At 44.6% G+C, this 17,759-nt stretch overlaps 1 protein-coding gene across 3 annotated transcripts in view; it reads right to left on the bottom strand.

Annotated features, from left to right (window-relative positions):
- Positions 1–17,759, bottom strand: part of CHD2 (chromodomain helicase DNA binding protein 2) — a 98,563-nt gene that overhangs the window by 71,643 nt on the left and 9,161 nt on the right. The window contains exons 3-4 of one of the 3 annotated variants that reach the window (XM_026648349.2): positions 9,236–9,467; positions 4,321–4,407 (exon numbers count right to left, since the gene is read on the bottom strand). In XM_026648349.2, the coding sequence (XP_026504134.1) occupies positions 4,321–4,407; positions 9,236–9,467 (319 nt within the window). Of the gene's footprint in view, positions 1–3,111; positions 3,235–4,320; positions 4,408–9,235; positions 9,468–17,759 lie in introns of those variants that run through there. The other 2 variants (XM_026648351.2, XM_026648350.2) reach the window with 2 other exon arrangements.

Raw genomic sequence — 17,759 nt, 5'->3', positions numbered from 1 at the left:
GTGGCAGTGTAGACAAGGCCTAATAGTGGCTCCTCCTCTCTGCAAAGATCGCTCTTCTTCAGAATTCTATAAGCCTCCATTCTCTGCTCTCTCCGCTACCTATTCCCTTTCTCTGTAATCTTTTTGTTACCTATAAAGCTTAGTTACCATTCTTGCATAGATGATACTCAATCCTGCCCGTCTGTCATTTCTTCCTGTCTTGACCAAATGAACTTCTAGCTTCACCTCGGCTACCTTGTCATGCTTTTCAAATATGCAATTGTTTTCTTGTCTACAGCCTAATGACCCCAACTTTCCAGACTCAAGTACATGCAGATAGTTGCTACCTCCCTTTTCAAACATACAAAAAAGTATATATAAGCATAAGCACATCCCTCACCCTCTAATTCTGCTAACTCCCCATTTGCTTCAGGGGACAGTTCAAAAACTCTCCAACCAGACTCTCAGACCGTGGGTGAAATTTTTCACTACCACTCTGGCCTCTTTAGGTCAGGTCACAGGACATGAGCTGCATAAAGGGACTCTAAAAACACCAGTTCTGGCTGAGGAAGAATTTCCCCAGTGCAGAAACCTTCTCTTGTCATCCCTCATCTGTCATATAAACCTGTTCTCGTTTTATAGTTGGTTTGCAAGATCTTTGGAGCAGGAACCGCGCTTGTGATGTGTTTGTACATAGGCTGTCCTCCGAGGACCACCAGAGTAGTGAGCATGTCAGAGTCAGAGCCGCACATGCAGAATTGCAGAGAGTCTGGGCATCATAGCTGCCACAACAGACAGCGCCCCCAAGGGCCGCTTCAGCCACTGGAATCATAAGCTCTCTGGGACTGGGATTGACTTTCTGTTCTATGTTTGTACAGCACCTAGCACATGAGGAGGGCTCCTAGGCACTACGATAATACAAATAATTAATAATAAAGATGGCTTAAAACAACTCAGATCCCCTCCCTCTGGGCTGCAAGTTCCACACTGCGCCCTTTAGCTCATCTAGTACTGGACTCTTTTCCTTAATTTATTATTTATTGTTTTTCAGTAAGTGCCTTCTCCTCTGCTGCGCCTACCAGATGAAACAGCCTCCCTCCTTCTGCCTCACTGACTCTCCCATCTCACACACTTGTAAATTTCTCTCCCTCTTTGCTAGCATTTAACGTTTACATCTCTAACTGTATTATAAAACTTTAATGTATTTTGAGACCTAGTGTTTGTATAAACAACACTATGCATAATACAGCCAAACTGTATTTTTACTGTCCTGCTGCTGAGGATTACAGATCAGTAGCTCTAAAGAGATGGTCCTGTGGACCATCTGTGGTCGATGGAGCCCTTCCTGACAGCCCACAGAATAAAATGCTTAGAACCAAGCAACCTGGCATGGCCCACGAGAGAGTCTTTGGTATCAAAAAGTTTAAGAATCACTATGGTAGATCAGGTAACTACTGCAGATCATGTTTTAGAGGGTAATTTCTTCTAGACAAGGATTTGTTCATTTTGGGTCTTGTACAGGCCCAAGCACACTGTAAGAATTTAATAAATAATGAACAGCAATAATGCTCTCTACAGCTGATCAGTATTCAGGCTTCCTACACCCCCGGGTTCTGAAACCATCTAGCTTTGCTGTGGCTGTCCTTTCATGCTGCTCTCAAAATGCGGAGGAATCCAGATTGATGAAAAGGTTAATTTTTTCCTACTTGATGGAATATCCCACTAGATAGTAATAGGAGTATCTGAACCTTAAACACTAAAATAAGTCAGAGAATTCATAAAATAATCCATTTTTTGAAATTTTTAAAAAATAAATCAATATATGTTGTGTGGTGGAACAAGAGTCTTCTCCTTCATGATACGGGTGCTAAGAGTGCTCAGTTTTGCAGGCTCCTACCCATTCCAATCATGAGACAACTTTCTTATCACAAAAGAGTTATGTCTGTTCGTCCATACTGATTTACTGAATGCCTTACAATATTTTCAAAGGGCAACCACTGTGAAATTCTCACTTCCCACTAGTATGACTTACTGTTGTTCTGTTAAATACCAAGACAATACATGGGTGAGCATGGTTCTTGCTGCACACTGTCACACAGTTTCAAAAGTCTCTAGGTTCCTGGATATTTTACTAAAAGTCTCTGCAAGGATGTTTAACAAACATACAAATCTTGTCTTTCACTTCCTGATCTTCTAGCCCAGATCAGTGTTACCATCTCCGATGGCTGCTTAGTGACTTATGTGACACGTGTTTGATGGTCTCAGTCCAGTTCCCAGAAGACAGATGTTAGCAGCACAAAAACAACCCTGCCCAAACTGGCAGTCTCAGCATAGTATGACTGAATGGTCCCTAGAGACTGAACTTCCCTCTCAAGCAGATAAGACTTCCCGTAGGAGAACCGATGGGGCAGCACATGGGGAAGTTTGCAATGCTGCTGCCTGGGCTGTTCCTGTTCTGCGGTGAAAGGATGTGAGCCTGCAATGCTGCCTGATCAATGCTTTTCACTAGAGCCACACCAACGTTTTAGGAAAGAAGGCAGATAAAAAGCTCCTTTACATTGTGTTGGAAGCCCCAAACAGCAAGTAGGCAGAGCACATCATTGATGATGGGCTTGACCCCGCAAGGTAACAACCACTCACTATGTGCAGAGCACCCTGAGCTCCCAGTGACTTCAGTGGGAGACTAGGATGCTCAGCACCCATGCAGGATCAAGCCATAAATAAACTATCTTCCCCGTCCCCCCTTAACTTTTTCGTCTCCAAAATCAAGACTTTCCATCTCCTCCTCATTGTGAGGCCCCGACGCTGCGCTAGTGACCACGTCACACCCTCCATCAGACTCTGCTGCAGATGGGAGTCGCCCTACAGGAACCAGTTGGCCCTGCTTTGAGGGGAAGGTATGGATTTGGATTTGATTGGGATTCTTTTAGGGGGGGTTTTGTGGGAGGGGGGCACTGAAGGTTTTGGGTTTTTTTGTTTTTTACAATATTGTGTGGTATAGCAAAGTTTTTACATCTTGGATTTTTTTTTTAAACTGTACCTTATATAGTAAGGAATTAAAGATATCGGGGAAAAAAAACAACATTTGCAAAACCACGTAATATTGTAAAACAAAAAAAGGACGGGACTTACCTGAGCCCCCTACAGGGCACTCGGGTCTGCAGCGGAGATCTGTGATGGGTGTGACATCACCAGCATAGTGCATGCTGGGGGCATCGCACAGAGAGGCAGCCAGCGAGTCTGGACTTTGCGGAACTTGAAAAGGAAAACAAAAGCTAAGTCAATTATGTGCTAAATGCCCTTCTTACCTGCTGCTGCTGCTATTCGGGGCATTCGGCACACCAGTCTGGAATTTTCTGAGTTTAGCTGCATGGTGCAGATCACATGATCCGGTGGATAAAGCACCAAACTAGGAGTCAGGAGATCTGGGTCCTATTCCCTGACTCACTGTATGCCAGTGAAAGTAATTTAGGCCAAAATTTTCAAACCTCGGTACCTAACTGTTAGGTGTCTAAACCCATCTATAAGCAACTACCCCTACAGTGGCCTGATTTTCAGAAGATTCTAAAGGGAGCTACAGGTGCCTTGCCCCTCTGAAAAAATCGGGCTGGTCACTTTAGGCCGCCTAACTTTGAACATTTCAGCCTGACCCTCTCTGTGTTTCAGTTTCCCCATCTGTAAAACAGGGAGAATGATGCTTAGCCTCCTTGGAGATCTGCAGACGAAAAGCACTGTGTAGACATAAACAAGCACAGCAGCTAATTTCTCCATTTCTGTAGTATGTTTTGATGGCTGGAATCATTTAAAGTTCTGGCTGCCAGACTCTAACAAACTCATGTTTCGTTGTCCCTCGCATTAAATTCAAATGTAAGATTTTCCCCAATACTCAACCGGGAAAAAAAAAAAAAAGTGATGGTTCATAAAGCTGAACTCACACACACAAACACACTAATCACTGCGATCCACTCGCGGACATAGAGCAAAGACTGTTTTATTGTTGTAAGGTGTTTCTGGGAAGTTTCCTTTATGCTTTTTACATGGACTCCCTCTCTCTGATCCATGTTTCTACAACAGAGCATGACTTGCATTAGACCCCACTGCAGCAATCAGATCCATGCATGGAGACCTTAATGGCATTGCAGAGTCCAGTGACTCCACAAGCATCTGTCCAAGTGGATCCGACTGCAGGATTGGGACCTTAATTTGCGAAATCCAGCTTCCACAAATCTGCCTTGAACTCAGTGTTTAAAAGGTGACACAGATCGGAACTGCCTCTGTTCTTTTGTGTTGTTTTTTTTATTTTAAATATTCCCTCATCTCATCTTTTTTTTTTTTTCTTACCTCTTCTTTTATATTAAATCGCGATGGTTCTTGTCTGCTTCGGTTTGATCTCCTAACCCCATAAACATCAGGATATTCTTCCCACATCTGCAAAATAAACAGACCATCAGAAGGCCTGCTTCACCCCAATTATTGCTATCATTTTAGAGAAGTTTAAGAGTGAACCTTCTGATGAATCAGTATGGCATCGGTATGGGGCTTTTGGTGGGGGGGGGATGGTTAGGTAAGTTATGGAAACTTATGAAACATGACTGAAAGGATCATGGATCATTTTTGACTATATGCCTAGCAATGTTTAATTACATGTTTAATTTCAGCAGTCTCCCACTATATTTATTATACTGAGCTGTCCCTCCCGCTAGCTACAAAAAACGTCAAGGTTTATTTATGCTGTAGAAGGACAGGTATTTGAATACCCAGTCTCTCCAAGTGTCACTGTTGGAATACAAAAAGGAACCAAAGAAGGAACAACTCTCCATTTTCATATGAATGAACTGAGCTACTTATTTCAGCTAGAGAGACTAAAAGCTTTTTAAAATTCCCCACTCCATTTACATTAGACTTGTGGCAATGCTCAGTACTTCTCCCCATGCAAGAGGCTCTACAGCAGAGGTCCCCAAACTGTGGGGGCAGGGAGGGGCATGCAGCAGGGCCCCGACCAGCCACCACGAGGGGTGGGGAGGGAACACCACCCAGCCCAGCTTCAGCCCTGCCCCCAGCCATGACCCTGGCTCCCAGCCCCCGACTGCAGCTCTATTCTTGCCCCCAACCCCCGCTGCAGCCCCAGTCTCGGCCTCCCGGAGGGAGGGGGCACCAACAGGTGTAAGGGGGGGAACATGACCCTGAAAAATTTGGGGACCCCTGCTCTACAGGCTCAACAGGACAAATCTCTCTAACCAGAAGCACCTGCCCCCATTTCTCTCTTAGGGAAAAACCCATTGGGATAACTGAACAGCTCAACGACATGTGGGTCACCTCAGCTATCCTGAAAGCCCAGTAGATCTGTGTAGGGTTGTATTCCAATCTAGATGCTAACTGGATCTTGCAGGGCCCAGGGAGAAGAACTCCTGTAGAGCTAGAAATTCCACCCACTCCTGCAGGTCTGTGCTAATGGAATTCAGCTGGACTTCTGATTGCCTGAAAGCAGGTGACCTTCATTATCCTGACAGCTCATCACAGCATTTATAGAGTACTGACTGCCTCTAAAGCCCCCTCTATAGCTTTTAACTGAATTTGTAAACAGCTAGGAACATCATTGGCTCTGGACATGGCTGGTATCACACATAATGTGGTTAACTATACCAGCTAATGGTGTATTGCTCTTGCCAGAGGCCTAAGCTACCAAATTGTCTTCCTGTAACCAGTGTGAAACACTGGGTTTTTGCAATGTAGATGGGATCCCCCTACCATGCCTGCATAATCGTTTGGCCAATCCCTCCTCTCAGCATTCTGTGACATAGGATGTCCCATAACGCATATAGTGCTGGTGCTATTCTGTGCACATATCCTCCAAGGTACTCTATCCATTATAAAGTCAGATCGCATACCTGCCCACATCATCCTGGAATGCACTGTGGCTCATAAGCGCCGACTCCGTGGGTGCTCCAGGGGCTTATGAGCCACTTTTCCCCTTGGAGCACCCAAGGGGAAAAATTAGCGGGTGCTCCACACCCACCGGCAGCCAAGTTCCCCCTCCTCACCTCCTTCTCCCCTCCCGCCCGAGCATTCTGCGTCCCTGCTCCTCCCCGTCCCGCCCAGCGCTTCCCGCCTCCCCTCCCCCCCATCTAACAGATGTTTGGCGGAGCTTAGGACTTTCCGGGAGGGAGGGGGAGGAGTGGGGACATGGCTCAGGGGAGGAGGTGGAGAAGAGGCAGGGCAGGGGTGGGGTGGGAAAAGGCAGGGTGGGGCAGAGGTGGAATGGGGGTGGGGCGAGGGCAGTGCAGGGGCAGGGCCAGGGGGGTCGAGCGCGCAGAGGGGAAGTCGGCGCCTATGCAGTGGCTAGACACTGTTACTGGCACAGGTAGTGCTCCAAGAATCATGTTGCTGTAACCACGTCAAATAAGAGTTTTGCAAACTGCTTACAAAAGTATGGTCTGTTATACTTGTGTGGCCAGGCCCTTAGGAGGAGAAAGGAGACAAGAACTACAACCTGAGGGGAGGTGTATGTACAGATATGTGGATGACATGGGACACTAATATTGGTGAGTAAGTTCCCTCTAAGCTGCGCGGCCGCGCAACAGCCTATTAAGCAACGCAGAGGCACTCAGGGCTGTGGCGGGGAGAGAGCCTCTCCCCCAGCCCCAGACCTGCCTCCATACTGGTGCACATAAAATTCATTCCGCACATGCGTGGGAAAAATTAGTGGGAACATTGTTGGTGAGACACCTGAAGCCAGAATGGACAGAGACAAACCTCAAGAATTAGTAATTTTGTAAATAATCTCATCACCTGTGTTTACATGCTCCTGCTGAGTCTCATTTGTCAACCCCTTATTGCCCCATTAGACTTTATCACCATTTTATGGTCTTCTAAAGATATTTACCTCCATCCCACAAGTCTCCTTAAAAACACTGGCAAGAGAAGGATACCTAAACACACTAACAGATACAAAAGTGACACCTGGAATGAAGGCATGATGAATGCAGGACGGTCACCAGCACTGGGGTTCTGGTACATTTACAAATGGTTATGAAGAAACACTACAAAGGAGAGGTTTCGTGTAGAAAATATACCTATTGGGCATACACATACCCAGAAATAAATCAGAAGCCTGTTCAATCACTTTCCTATTGATACAAAAAAACGAAGGAAAAAAATCCCATTCAAATTTCCTTCTCTCTTAAATAGTAAGGTTTTCAGAGCAGGGACTGACTCTCCCATCTGTTTGCACAGTGCCAACACAATGGGGCCCAATTCTGACTGAGGTCTTGCTGGTCATAGCTGTAATGTGAACACAGTATGATCAAAATTAATTGCACTGGTTAGTCCAGCGGATGTAGTTCCAATAGCCCCAAACAGCTACACCCAGCAGAGGCAGGAAGCAAAATGTCCACTATTACAGGAATTAAGGAAGATGGGCACCTTCCTCATTTGAAAGTGCCCCAATCTGTTCCATGTCTTGTTTATGTTATTTAGAATCCTGCATATGGATCTGTTTTTTCCTCAGATATGTTTTAATGTTCATCTTCTAGAGATGGGCTGCTAAGAGTCCATAAAGGAGGAGACATAACTTCCTTCGGCCCCCACTAAACAACAATAAAACAGAAAGTTAAGTTTTGTGTTACTGTTACTGCCTTAAAAAATACTTACATCCTTGCCACCCTTAACATGCGAGGCTTAACTAAAACCTGAGCAGGCAGCATAATGGTTCTCAGGCAGCTGAGATGGAACATCCATTGTTGACAATTAAAATGCACTGTTTCTCTCCCTGCGGGCACTTGAAGCATTTAGGCTTCAGGCACTATGCTTCCCCAAGACCTAGCAAACAAAGTAGCTTTCTCCAAGAACTGACTTACGTGAATGTGTTGTATTTGGACTTCACAATCTGGGCCTTCAAACCACAAATGGCAGTAATAATACAGTCATACAGCACAAAATGTATAGACTGGTTAGGCTGACCTGACTCCTTTTCTGTAAGTCCGCTACATTTGCTGGGTTTTCACACCCTAAATTTAGTGGGGCACGGAGCCCCCTGGGGGGCCGCAAGCAGGTTTCAGGGGTTCCGCCAAGCAGGGCCGGCATTAGACTTGCTGGGGCCCATGGCAGAAAGCCGAAGTCCCAAGGAATGGGGCTGACGCCCAGGGCTCTGAGCCCCGCCACCTGGGGCTGAAGCTGAAGCCTGAGCACCTTAGCTTCACAGGGCCCCCTGTGGTATGGGGCCCCAGGCAGTTGCCCTGCTTGCTACCTCCTAACGCTGGTCCTGGCTTTTATATGCAGAAAAACAGTTGTTATGGGACAAGCGGGACATGGAGTTTTTATACCATGTTGGGGGAGCCTCAGAAATAAAAAGGTTGAGAACCCCTGCCCTAATGGACACCCTACCCTCCCTCTTTTTCCCCAACTCACTCTCCACTGCTTTTGACTAATGAGACTGCAAATAACCAGATTATTTCTTAAAAAATGATAACCCAGATAAATCTGCTGTTTTACAGTCCTGGCTGAATCCACATCAGGATAAAAAACTTAGTCCAATCATGAGTTCTAAACCAGGGGGGCACAACACCAGGGTGAGTACACCAACAGGTGTCAGGGAGTTGCCATCCCCCACCCTTCCTGTATGGCTAAATGGGAGAAGGACGCTGGCTACACCTGAGAGGGATCAGCGGGAAGGAGGGATGCCCAATACGGAAAAGGCTGAGTACTACGGATCCAGAGGAACTGGGCAACAGGAAATCCACTTCCTTTTAGACCTACAATGATGGAATTAAAATAGTGAGCTGAGGGGAACGTGGCACCCATGAATACTGGACACAGGTTCCCATCTTTGGGCACATTCCACTAGGAAGCTTTACTACTTTTACCTACATGAGGAGGAGCCAGATGAAATAATGAAACCTTTTTACTGACAGTTCATGTCTGCCTCCTTCATTTTGTCAGTCAGCCCTGAGACTACCTATCCCAGCCCCAAAGCATAAATCTCAAGCTGTCACACAGTGACATAGTCACGTGGAATCTCCTATTTGCATATATCACACAATCTGGCTGAGATATACATGGAGTGACTGACAAGATGACCAAGGAAGCCAGCATCGGGGGGCGGCTTTTTCTGAGAGGGTTTAGAGACGGCTGGCAAAGTGGCCTGGAGGCCAACAACAGTTTTGCTAGTGTACTGCTCTCTAGTCCTTCATTCTGGGCAAAGGTTTGACAGTGCCTGGTTATATATACATGGCTAGTTAAAAAGTGACAGGGACAATACCTTTTTTACATCTGCTATCCTTTCCTTCTTGCTGGCTGGTTTTTCTTTGGTTTCAGGTGGGGTCTGCTGGGATTTCGAACCTGTTGACTCGCTTTCAGATTCAGACTGGCTTTCAGAGGACTCTGAGCTGCTGTTTGTCTCACTGCCATGCTCACTGCCCTGTTCGCTCCCCTGCTCGCTTTCAGATTGGCTTGCAGAGTCGGAGCCAGAGGCCTCTTCAGATGCTGAGTGACTAATGGTAAAGAAAGAAGGAATTAATTTTAACTGCACTACAATGGCTAAGAAATAACCTCTGAGCAAACCTTAGCTGTATCCAAAGTACAATACTAGGCACATTTTTAAAAGCCTAACTAGGGGTGTAAATCCCTATGTCTAACACGAATACTCTGCACTGCCACATCAGAGTCACATCCAGATGCAATTGCTCTCCCAGTGGAGGACACACGTTTGGTACATGAGGGAAGCGGATGGACTTCATGTCACTATCCAGTACTTACCTCCAGTCAACTAAAGCACCAAGGACAGGCTGCAGAAAGAGCAGCATCAAGGCTGCCTCAAGGAAGCACACTCTCATTGTAAGGACTTGTTCTGCTCAGAGCAAGATGGAGCATGGCATGCTGGGACATGTTGTCTCTGTGGCTCACACCACCAGATTAAAAATGAGTGTGGGCATGAGCTCTGGTATAGAACTCCGTCCCTTTCCAATTTAGCAGCCAAATTAGGACCATACCAGATCAGACCAGTGCTCCAACTGGTCTAGTATTCCATCTCGGAGAGGGGCCAGTACCAGATGCTTCAGTGGTGTTAATAAGATACGCCCCAGAAAAAGCAAGTTCAACAGTGGAGTGGCGGAAAGGCGTTTTTATATGTGGTTGGCTGGCTCAGTTCTTGTTGAAATGGTTACATTACTGCTGCTGGGATTTCACTTATTGTGTTATTAAAAACGTTAGGGAGCCTAGAACAGATGTCTTTTTATTGTTTTTAATCAAATCAAACAGCAAGAGGGAATCCGTGTCTGCCCTAAATGGGAGCATCTGATTTTCTTAGATTCAAAAGGGATTTTCATCAGGCATGTGAGTTTAACTACAGATACCAAGTGTTTTCATACATTTCATTCATATATGATTTGTAGTGCCAGGGGTATCCAAAGGGAGAGAACAGAGGTCATGCTGTATTAAAAATCCAACAATTCACATATTGCCACCAGAGGCCTCACATGGCAGTGCCCATCTCTCCTAGAGCTAGTAGCAGGCATCATATTTTCGTTTCATTTTCCATTTCCCCAGCCTCTCAAACTCAACCCACTCGCAACCCAACCCACGAGGAAGAGAAACTCATTACAGCACAGCAGATTATGCACATGACAGAGAGGGAAGAAGAGCAGCTAGAGTTAGCGATCCTGGCATCACATCTGGCCCTACAACAAACTAAAAAGAAAGTTGTGAAAATAAGACTATAAACTCTATGGGACAGAGATGATCTTTTTGTTCTTTGTTTGTAAAGTTCCAAGACGGGAATATAGTTTTTAATTTGTCCCCTTTTATAAAATGATAAAAGAACAAAATGTATCTAGTTTTTGTCCAGATTGATTAATTTCAGAACATTTAAAAAAGGCAGAAGCAAGAATATCATTATATAATACAAAGATAAAATTACATAGAAATCAATATACTTTTGCACAGTAGCTATCAATAGACACAATAAAATAAAATTCATAAATCTTTCCACATATAAATAGAAAAGATTCAAATATGGAAATAAAAAGGGTCCTATCTTTAAAAGGAATTCTTCTACGAGGCCTTGTAAAAACTAAAAATCTCCTTCCTATAAAATATAGGTCTCCTATCCACAAAGACTATATCCCCAGCCAGTCGTGAATAAATACATCCCAGTCAATTGCCTAAGTACAGCAAATCACTACTGGAGAACAGAACTGCATTTTCTCAGAGAGCTGGCAGAGGGCAGCAGTGAAACACTGCATGAAAAACTGCTCCAGAAATTCCTCCAGTGCTGCTGGGCACTCAGCCAGACTTCCAGTCACCATTTTAGAACATTGCTCTTCCACCATCTTATGATTTGTCCCTGCTCTTGTGATTTCTGGTTTGTTTTGTGTCTCAAAATGGAAGAATTTGAAATTAAAAGAAAAAAATTACCTATAAGGGAAGATTTCAAAACCTGGAGGAAGAGAAATGACCAACTTCTAAGTAATGTTTAAAGATGAGCTCATTAAAGTCTGTTTTACCTACTTCAGTTTGGCTTTAAAAGTGGGAGGAATATGAAATTCAGAAGCTGTTATCCCTTTTCCCCGCTCTGTCCTAGGAGAACTGGAAAAACAAGACAAGCCACTTTGTCACTTTTCTCTCCAACACCCCCGTTGCTTGTGCCGTCACTTCTAGTCCACACAAAACACAGCTCTGGCTAAGATCATTTTACGTGCCTGCACTCAAAATATGTCACACCACCTTGAATCCTTCCATTTTGCCATCACCTCAAGTTCAAGTTTCTTTTCCTCACCAGCTTCCAGGCTCTCCCCATCTTTGCCCTTGCTTATTTATTGGTTCCGCTCCTTTCACATCGCCCCCCTGCCGTAACCCCCCCGCCCTGTCCCATTTGTCCACTTCTCTTGGAATGTCCTCACTGAATTCAATCCTAAGGCCACTCCCTCTTCTCTTTCACTTGAAACTAGCCCACTCTAGACCCATTCACTAGCAATTAGGGCTGGTTGAATATTTTCTGCTGAAACTGTTTTTTGTGGGAAAATTGAGTTTTCAGTAAGACAACATTTTTCAAGAAAAGTACCTGCTTTCTGTGGAAATTTTCAATTTTTAGTCAAAAATTCGAACACTCAAAAACTGAAATATTTCCATTTGGACATACTGACAAGGTGCCTCGTGGGAGCTGTAATTCAGTTGCTTCATGTCTATTGGCCAGGCTCCTCAGCTGGCCTGCATCTCCCATAAATGCACCATGGCAAGGGACTCCCATGGTGAACCGCTTCCCCTCTCTAAGAGGGGACTATGGGGTGCATCATGGGAAATGTAGTCCAACCTGGGAGTGCAGTCTAGAGAGGAGAATGGAAGCTTGAGGTGCCCAAACTACAACCCCCATAAGGTGAAGTGGCAGCATTTCCAGATCAAAATATTTCAATCTTTGGCCAAAATATTTTTGTATTCCACTGAAAATCAAAATTGGGGGGAGGGAGGGAGTCACATTTTCAAACAGCTCTACTAGCACTGGCTACAAGAAGTTGAACAACAATAATGGTTGGCTTGAGGTCCAGGTGGCATAGTTGATATTTATTTAAGAACACAAAAATACCTATTATCCCTCCCTGCAGCCCTTGGTTTGTCAAGGTTCTGACCTCTTCTGGGGCGGAGTCGGAGACCACATCTACCACACTGTGGGTAATACCATAATGCAAATAAGGATTAAGAATAGTGAAATCTCAAAACTGTCATTTCTTTAGAGAGAGGAATCAGCCATACATATTTGCAGGTGTGTATGTACATTCATATACACTTGCTAAAAATACTGCAGCTGAATATGTCATATTTCTCCATTTTCTAAGATTGTGGCAAGCCATTCCCTTTTTAAAAACCCCTGAAACCTGTCAGTGAAACAAAGGGCATGTGTTTGTCAAAAACCACCTTTACTTTCATATTTTAATGAAATAAAAAAATTAAATTAAACTATTAAAAAGAAAAGTTAATTCCACAAAGTGGATCCTAACCATCTTCGATAATATCAGGAAGCAAATATATCCCAGCCAATCGGCAAAAGGTATGTGCTTGGAATCAGAGTGGTAGCCGTGTTAGTCTGTATCAGCAAAAACAACGAGGAGTCCTTGTGGCACCTTAGAGACTAACAAATTTATTTGGGCATAAGCTTTCGTGGGCTAAAACCCACTTCATCAGATGCAAGTATGTGCTTGTTAATCCTTAGAGCTGTACACAATTAGAGATTAAAGTCTCTCTCTTCCAGTGTCTATTTTTGAGAGATAATCTTTTTTGGACGCTAAAAATGGGCACCAGAGTAAGGCAACTTTCAATTACACTATGGGGAAGTATATATCTGAAAATCACTTTGGGCCCAACCCAACATCCACTAAAGTCAAAGGACAAACACCTATTGAGCTAAGTGCGAGTTAGGTTGGCCCCTTTATAGGGAGTGTATCTACAAATCTAGATCTACCAAGACTCAGAAAAGATGATTCCACATTTCCAAGATGTACTCCAGTCTGTAACTCTTTACTCATGAGGCAAATATTTCTGATCTGGGAAAAACTGACCCATTGCTGAAGAATAAAAGGAAATAATCCTATCTGCGTTCAAGAAAGAACTAGTTTAACAGCAACACTAGGAGCTTACGGGGTCACCTTTTCGCAACCATGCATCTTAAGAAATCTGCAAGAAAATCGTAGCAGGGCTTGGGTGTCATGACGACTGCTCTACCATTTTACAGCTGGGCAATACAACACAATTTTGTATAGTTTTTTTTATATAAACTGCACCCCAGATTTCTTTGCATGATGTAACTAGAGAGTGAAGGTGAGGGATATGTCTTCACAGGGCCACAGAGAGGTTTTTGGTGAGTCTGGGACAAAATCTGAAATTGAGGCCTCTTCCAAAAAGAAAAAAAGAAAAAGAAAAAAAAAAAGAGTGCAAAAACGCACTGACAGCTGAAGTGGAGACAGGGACAAGGCAGCTTACTTTCCAGCATATACACAAAGAAGTCAAATTAAAGCTCCCCATGCAACCTTAGTTGTAGCATTTCCTAACTTTTGAGTGGTTGACTTTACCACTTTGCGTTTTTGTTTGTTTGTTTGTTTGTTTTAAATAGTTTGTGTGTGTGTCATTTCCTAGGTTTTATAAAAAGCAAAGTGATAAGACTGCATCACATAAAATCATATTGTTCACCCACATCAGTAGTGTTTAAACCCCAAACCACACTTCACATCTCTTCATTTGAGCTAATGGTGTAACATGTAGCAGCAATAGGCTATTATCCTGACCATGCACCATTCACCAGATGTAGCAGCACACATTTTGCCAGTGGCTTACACAACTATTTGGCAGACAGTAGCAAAACGTTGGGGTATCAGGATTCCTGGATTCTATTCCTGATTCTGGAGAGGAATGTCGTCTAGTGGTTACAGACAGCACAATCAAGCATATACCTGGGGCACATGGGAGCACGAAAGGCAGCCTGAGAAAGTGGATGAGACTTGGAACTACCCCAATTAGAGATAAGGTTTTATTCCCAGCCTGACCTTATGCAAACTCTGAGGTATTCCATCTGTAAAATAAGGTAAATGATACTTGCCTGCCTCCTAAGGCAAGGGTGTAAGGCCTTGCTCAATAACATGGGTTGTGAAGTACACACCAAAAGAAAGAAAGGAATGCTGCAGCTCTTCCTCTTCACTACGTGAGGACCTGCATTTTATCTTTTGCTCTAGCTCTGTACCTATGAGCATGTTTGGTGCAGATGAAGCTGGGGGGGAAAAGAAGAGGAGGAGGGAGCTCGGGCATGCTTGGTGTAAATGGAGTCTTCAGAGATTTTTAGGAGCAAGCCTCTACAGAGCATGTACAAAACGTGATTTCCAGAGGCTAACTTGAGAAAATGTGGATGATGTTCATGGGCACAACAAAAGGCATCCCGGGCTGCCCTTGACAAATATCCAGCTCCTGCTCCACAGGATGGAGGGTCTAACACTCTTTCAAGAAAAACATATTAAAAAAAAAACCCAAACCCTATTTTGCCCAACTTCATTTTCAGTAAAAGCTAAACCATTTTTCCTGAAACTTTCAGAAGAAATTCAGCATGAAACAGAGAGCAAGTAGTGAAAATTTCTAACAGAATAGTTAAAGTTTGGCAAATTTATAAGCATCTGAAAATTGCAGGTTATAACAGAACATGTTAAGCAAACAACAATAGACTTTTAGTAGCAGCTCTAATGTCCAGTACTGATAAGACTGTAAATTACTGCCTATGTTTTTGATTTTGTTTGTATATCACCCAGACAATAGGGTCTTTTTGGTGCTACTAGATTACAACTAATTATTAAGAACTATATGCTCACAACTGGTGTCCTAGCTGTCACCATCCCTGTTCCAGTTTCAAGGCTAGCTTGAAATGGATGTTCACAGAAAAGCTGAGCTTTCAAGAGACTTTTTGTGAAGCATTAAGTGAACGCACCATCTTTTGGCCAACACTGCCTCCCTCTCTCCAAGATAGGCTCCAGAGACAGAACCAAAGAACAAGCACTTACTGAGCTAAATAAATGGTTCATATTTGCATACCTCTCTCTAAAGGTTCTCTGCTTTGTAAAGTATGTTGGGATATCCTGACAGATTTTATAAATCTATTATTTACACTACACCTACATTTACATAATGTAGCACAACTCGCATTCTGTTCAGGACTGGAATAGCAGGGGGTGTTGCAGGTTAGAAAGTGAGGTGCACTTGCAGAGTTGTGTGTCGAGGCCAAAAGATTGGAAAAACAGGAGATCCTGCTGATCAGGTAAAGATGCACTGGTAGAAACGAGCAGAGAGCCCATGAAAAAGAGCTTTATTACAAAGGAAGTCTCTCATCCACAACAGAAACAGATTCTGAACTGCTATCCTTAAAGGCACAGCAAAAGTAGTAATTGTATGAGTAGTTCTGAAGAGCATTTTGATACAATGTAGAATTTTCATTCAAACTCGCTGCTTCTGACCAGGTCTTATTCATATTAGACAAAGTTAAAGCAGGACTCTACTCTGAAAAGTGACCTCACAGAATGGCACCTTCTTGCACAAATCTGCTCCTTTTGTGCACTTCTGAATCATATGGTCTATTTTTATGGCTTCTTACTCATGTCACACTGCAGAACAATTTCCCAGAAGAGAGTGAGCTGCATATTTCTTCTGAAGTATGAAGAGAATTGTTTATGAAGTTTCAAGCAGTCACCCATGTGTCATTGAAGGCCTAATTTGACTTGCAGTAACTTTATTACTTATGATGACATATTAGAAGGAAAACCATCTTAACTTTGCAGGGCTTACATTTCAAAAGTGTATTCATTATCTTGGAAACTGGAACATATTTACTATAGGGATTATTGAGACACCAATCCACATAATTTTTAGTCACTTTTCAGAGCAGAGCCCTATTTTAAGACCTGTTAATTGGCTTTAGGTTTGAGATGTTTATTCTTCCTCTTCCTTTATAAAGATGTATTGTTTTTTTCACCATTATAGGCATAGATTTAGAGCGGGGCGGGCACATTTTTTGGCCTGAGGGCCACGTCGGGTTTCCAAAATTGTATGAAGGGCTGTGCCTCCACGAACAGCCAGGCGCCCGCCCCCTATCCAACCCACCCTGCTTCTCGCTCTCTGACGGTCCCCCCTGGGACTCCTGCCCCATCCACCCCCCCTCCGCTCCCTGTCCCCTGACTGCACCCAGTCCCCACCACCCCATCCAACCCCCCTCTCCTTCCTGACTGCCTCCCCCCCCAAACCCCTGCCCCATCCAACCACCACTGCTCCCTGGCCCCTGACTGCCCCCCGCCGCTCCATCCAACCCTCCCCTCTCCTTCCTGACTGCTCCCCCGGGATCCCCGCCCCCTGACCGCCCCACCCCCCTATGCCTCCTACCCACACCCCCGCCCCCTGCCCACCACCCCGAACTCCCCTGCCTCTATCCACCCCCCACTCCCCTGTCCCCTTACTGCGTTGCCTGGAGCACCGGTGGCTGGCGGCGCTACAGCTGCGCCACCCAGAGCATCAGGACAGGCAGCTCTGGAAGGGCTGTCCTGCGCTGCCCGGCTGCCCAGAGCATTGCGCCGGCAGCGCAGTGAGCTAAGGCTGCGGGGGAGGGGGAACAGCAGGGGAGGGGCAAGCCTCCCGGGCTAGGAGCTCAGGCGCCAGGCAGCAGGGTCCCGCGGGCCACAGTTTGCCCACCTCTGATTTAGAGACTGAAGGAAAAATGATCACACTGAAAAGCAGCATTTGAGATACCCTCACTCTGTTTCTGCCCAATCTCTTCATTATTTGACACTAACTGTCTGATAAACAGCTTTGCCTTCATTAAAACTGGAACAAAGATACCGTAAGTTGCAGCAGATCTCTATCTCTAAAAGAGAGTGAGTTTTAGATTTAGAGACAGCATCATCGGCCTTATTCAACAGCTCAGCAAACTGTATTCAGAAATAAAAATATTTGGGGAAGTTGGATAACTATTTGCCTTAATATGTGGAAAACAGGGCTCAACTGCTCACTGACCCATGAGTTAGAAGTTGGAAATGCCTGGGATACAGACAATTTAGTAGGGGTTAGAAAAGAATCGATCATTCTAATGACACGCCCCCTCCACTTGATTAAGGAGGATCACTGAGGGCAAGTCTACACTACAGCATGACATCGGCGCAGCTGCGCCACTGTAGAGCATCTGGTGCAGACATGCTATGCAGATGGGAGACCGCTCTCCTGTCAGCATAATAGCTTCCGCCTCTCACGGAGGTGAAGTAATGTCAGCGAGAGTG

Source organism: Terrapene carolina, unplaced genomic scaffold (genome assembly GCF_002925995.2).
Source record: "Terrapene carolina triunguis isolate 2854851 unplaced genomic scaffold, T_m_triunguis-2.0 Scaffold67, whole genome shotgun sequence".
Classification (NCBI taxonomy): domain Eukaryota; kingdom Metazoa; phylum Chordata; order Testudines; family Emydidae; genus Terrapene; species Terrapene triunguis.
The sequence above is the reverse complement of the archived record's forward strand: the minus strand, read 5'-3'. Positions and strand labels throughout refer to the sequence as shown.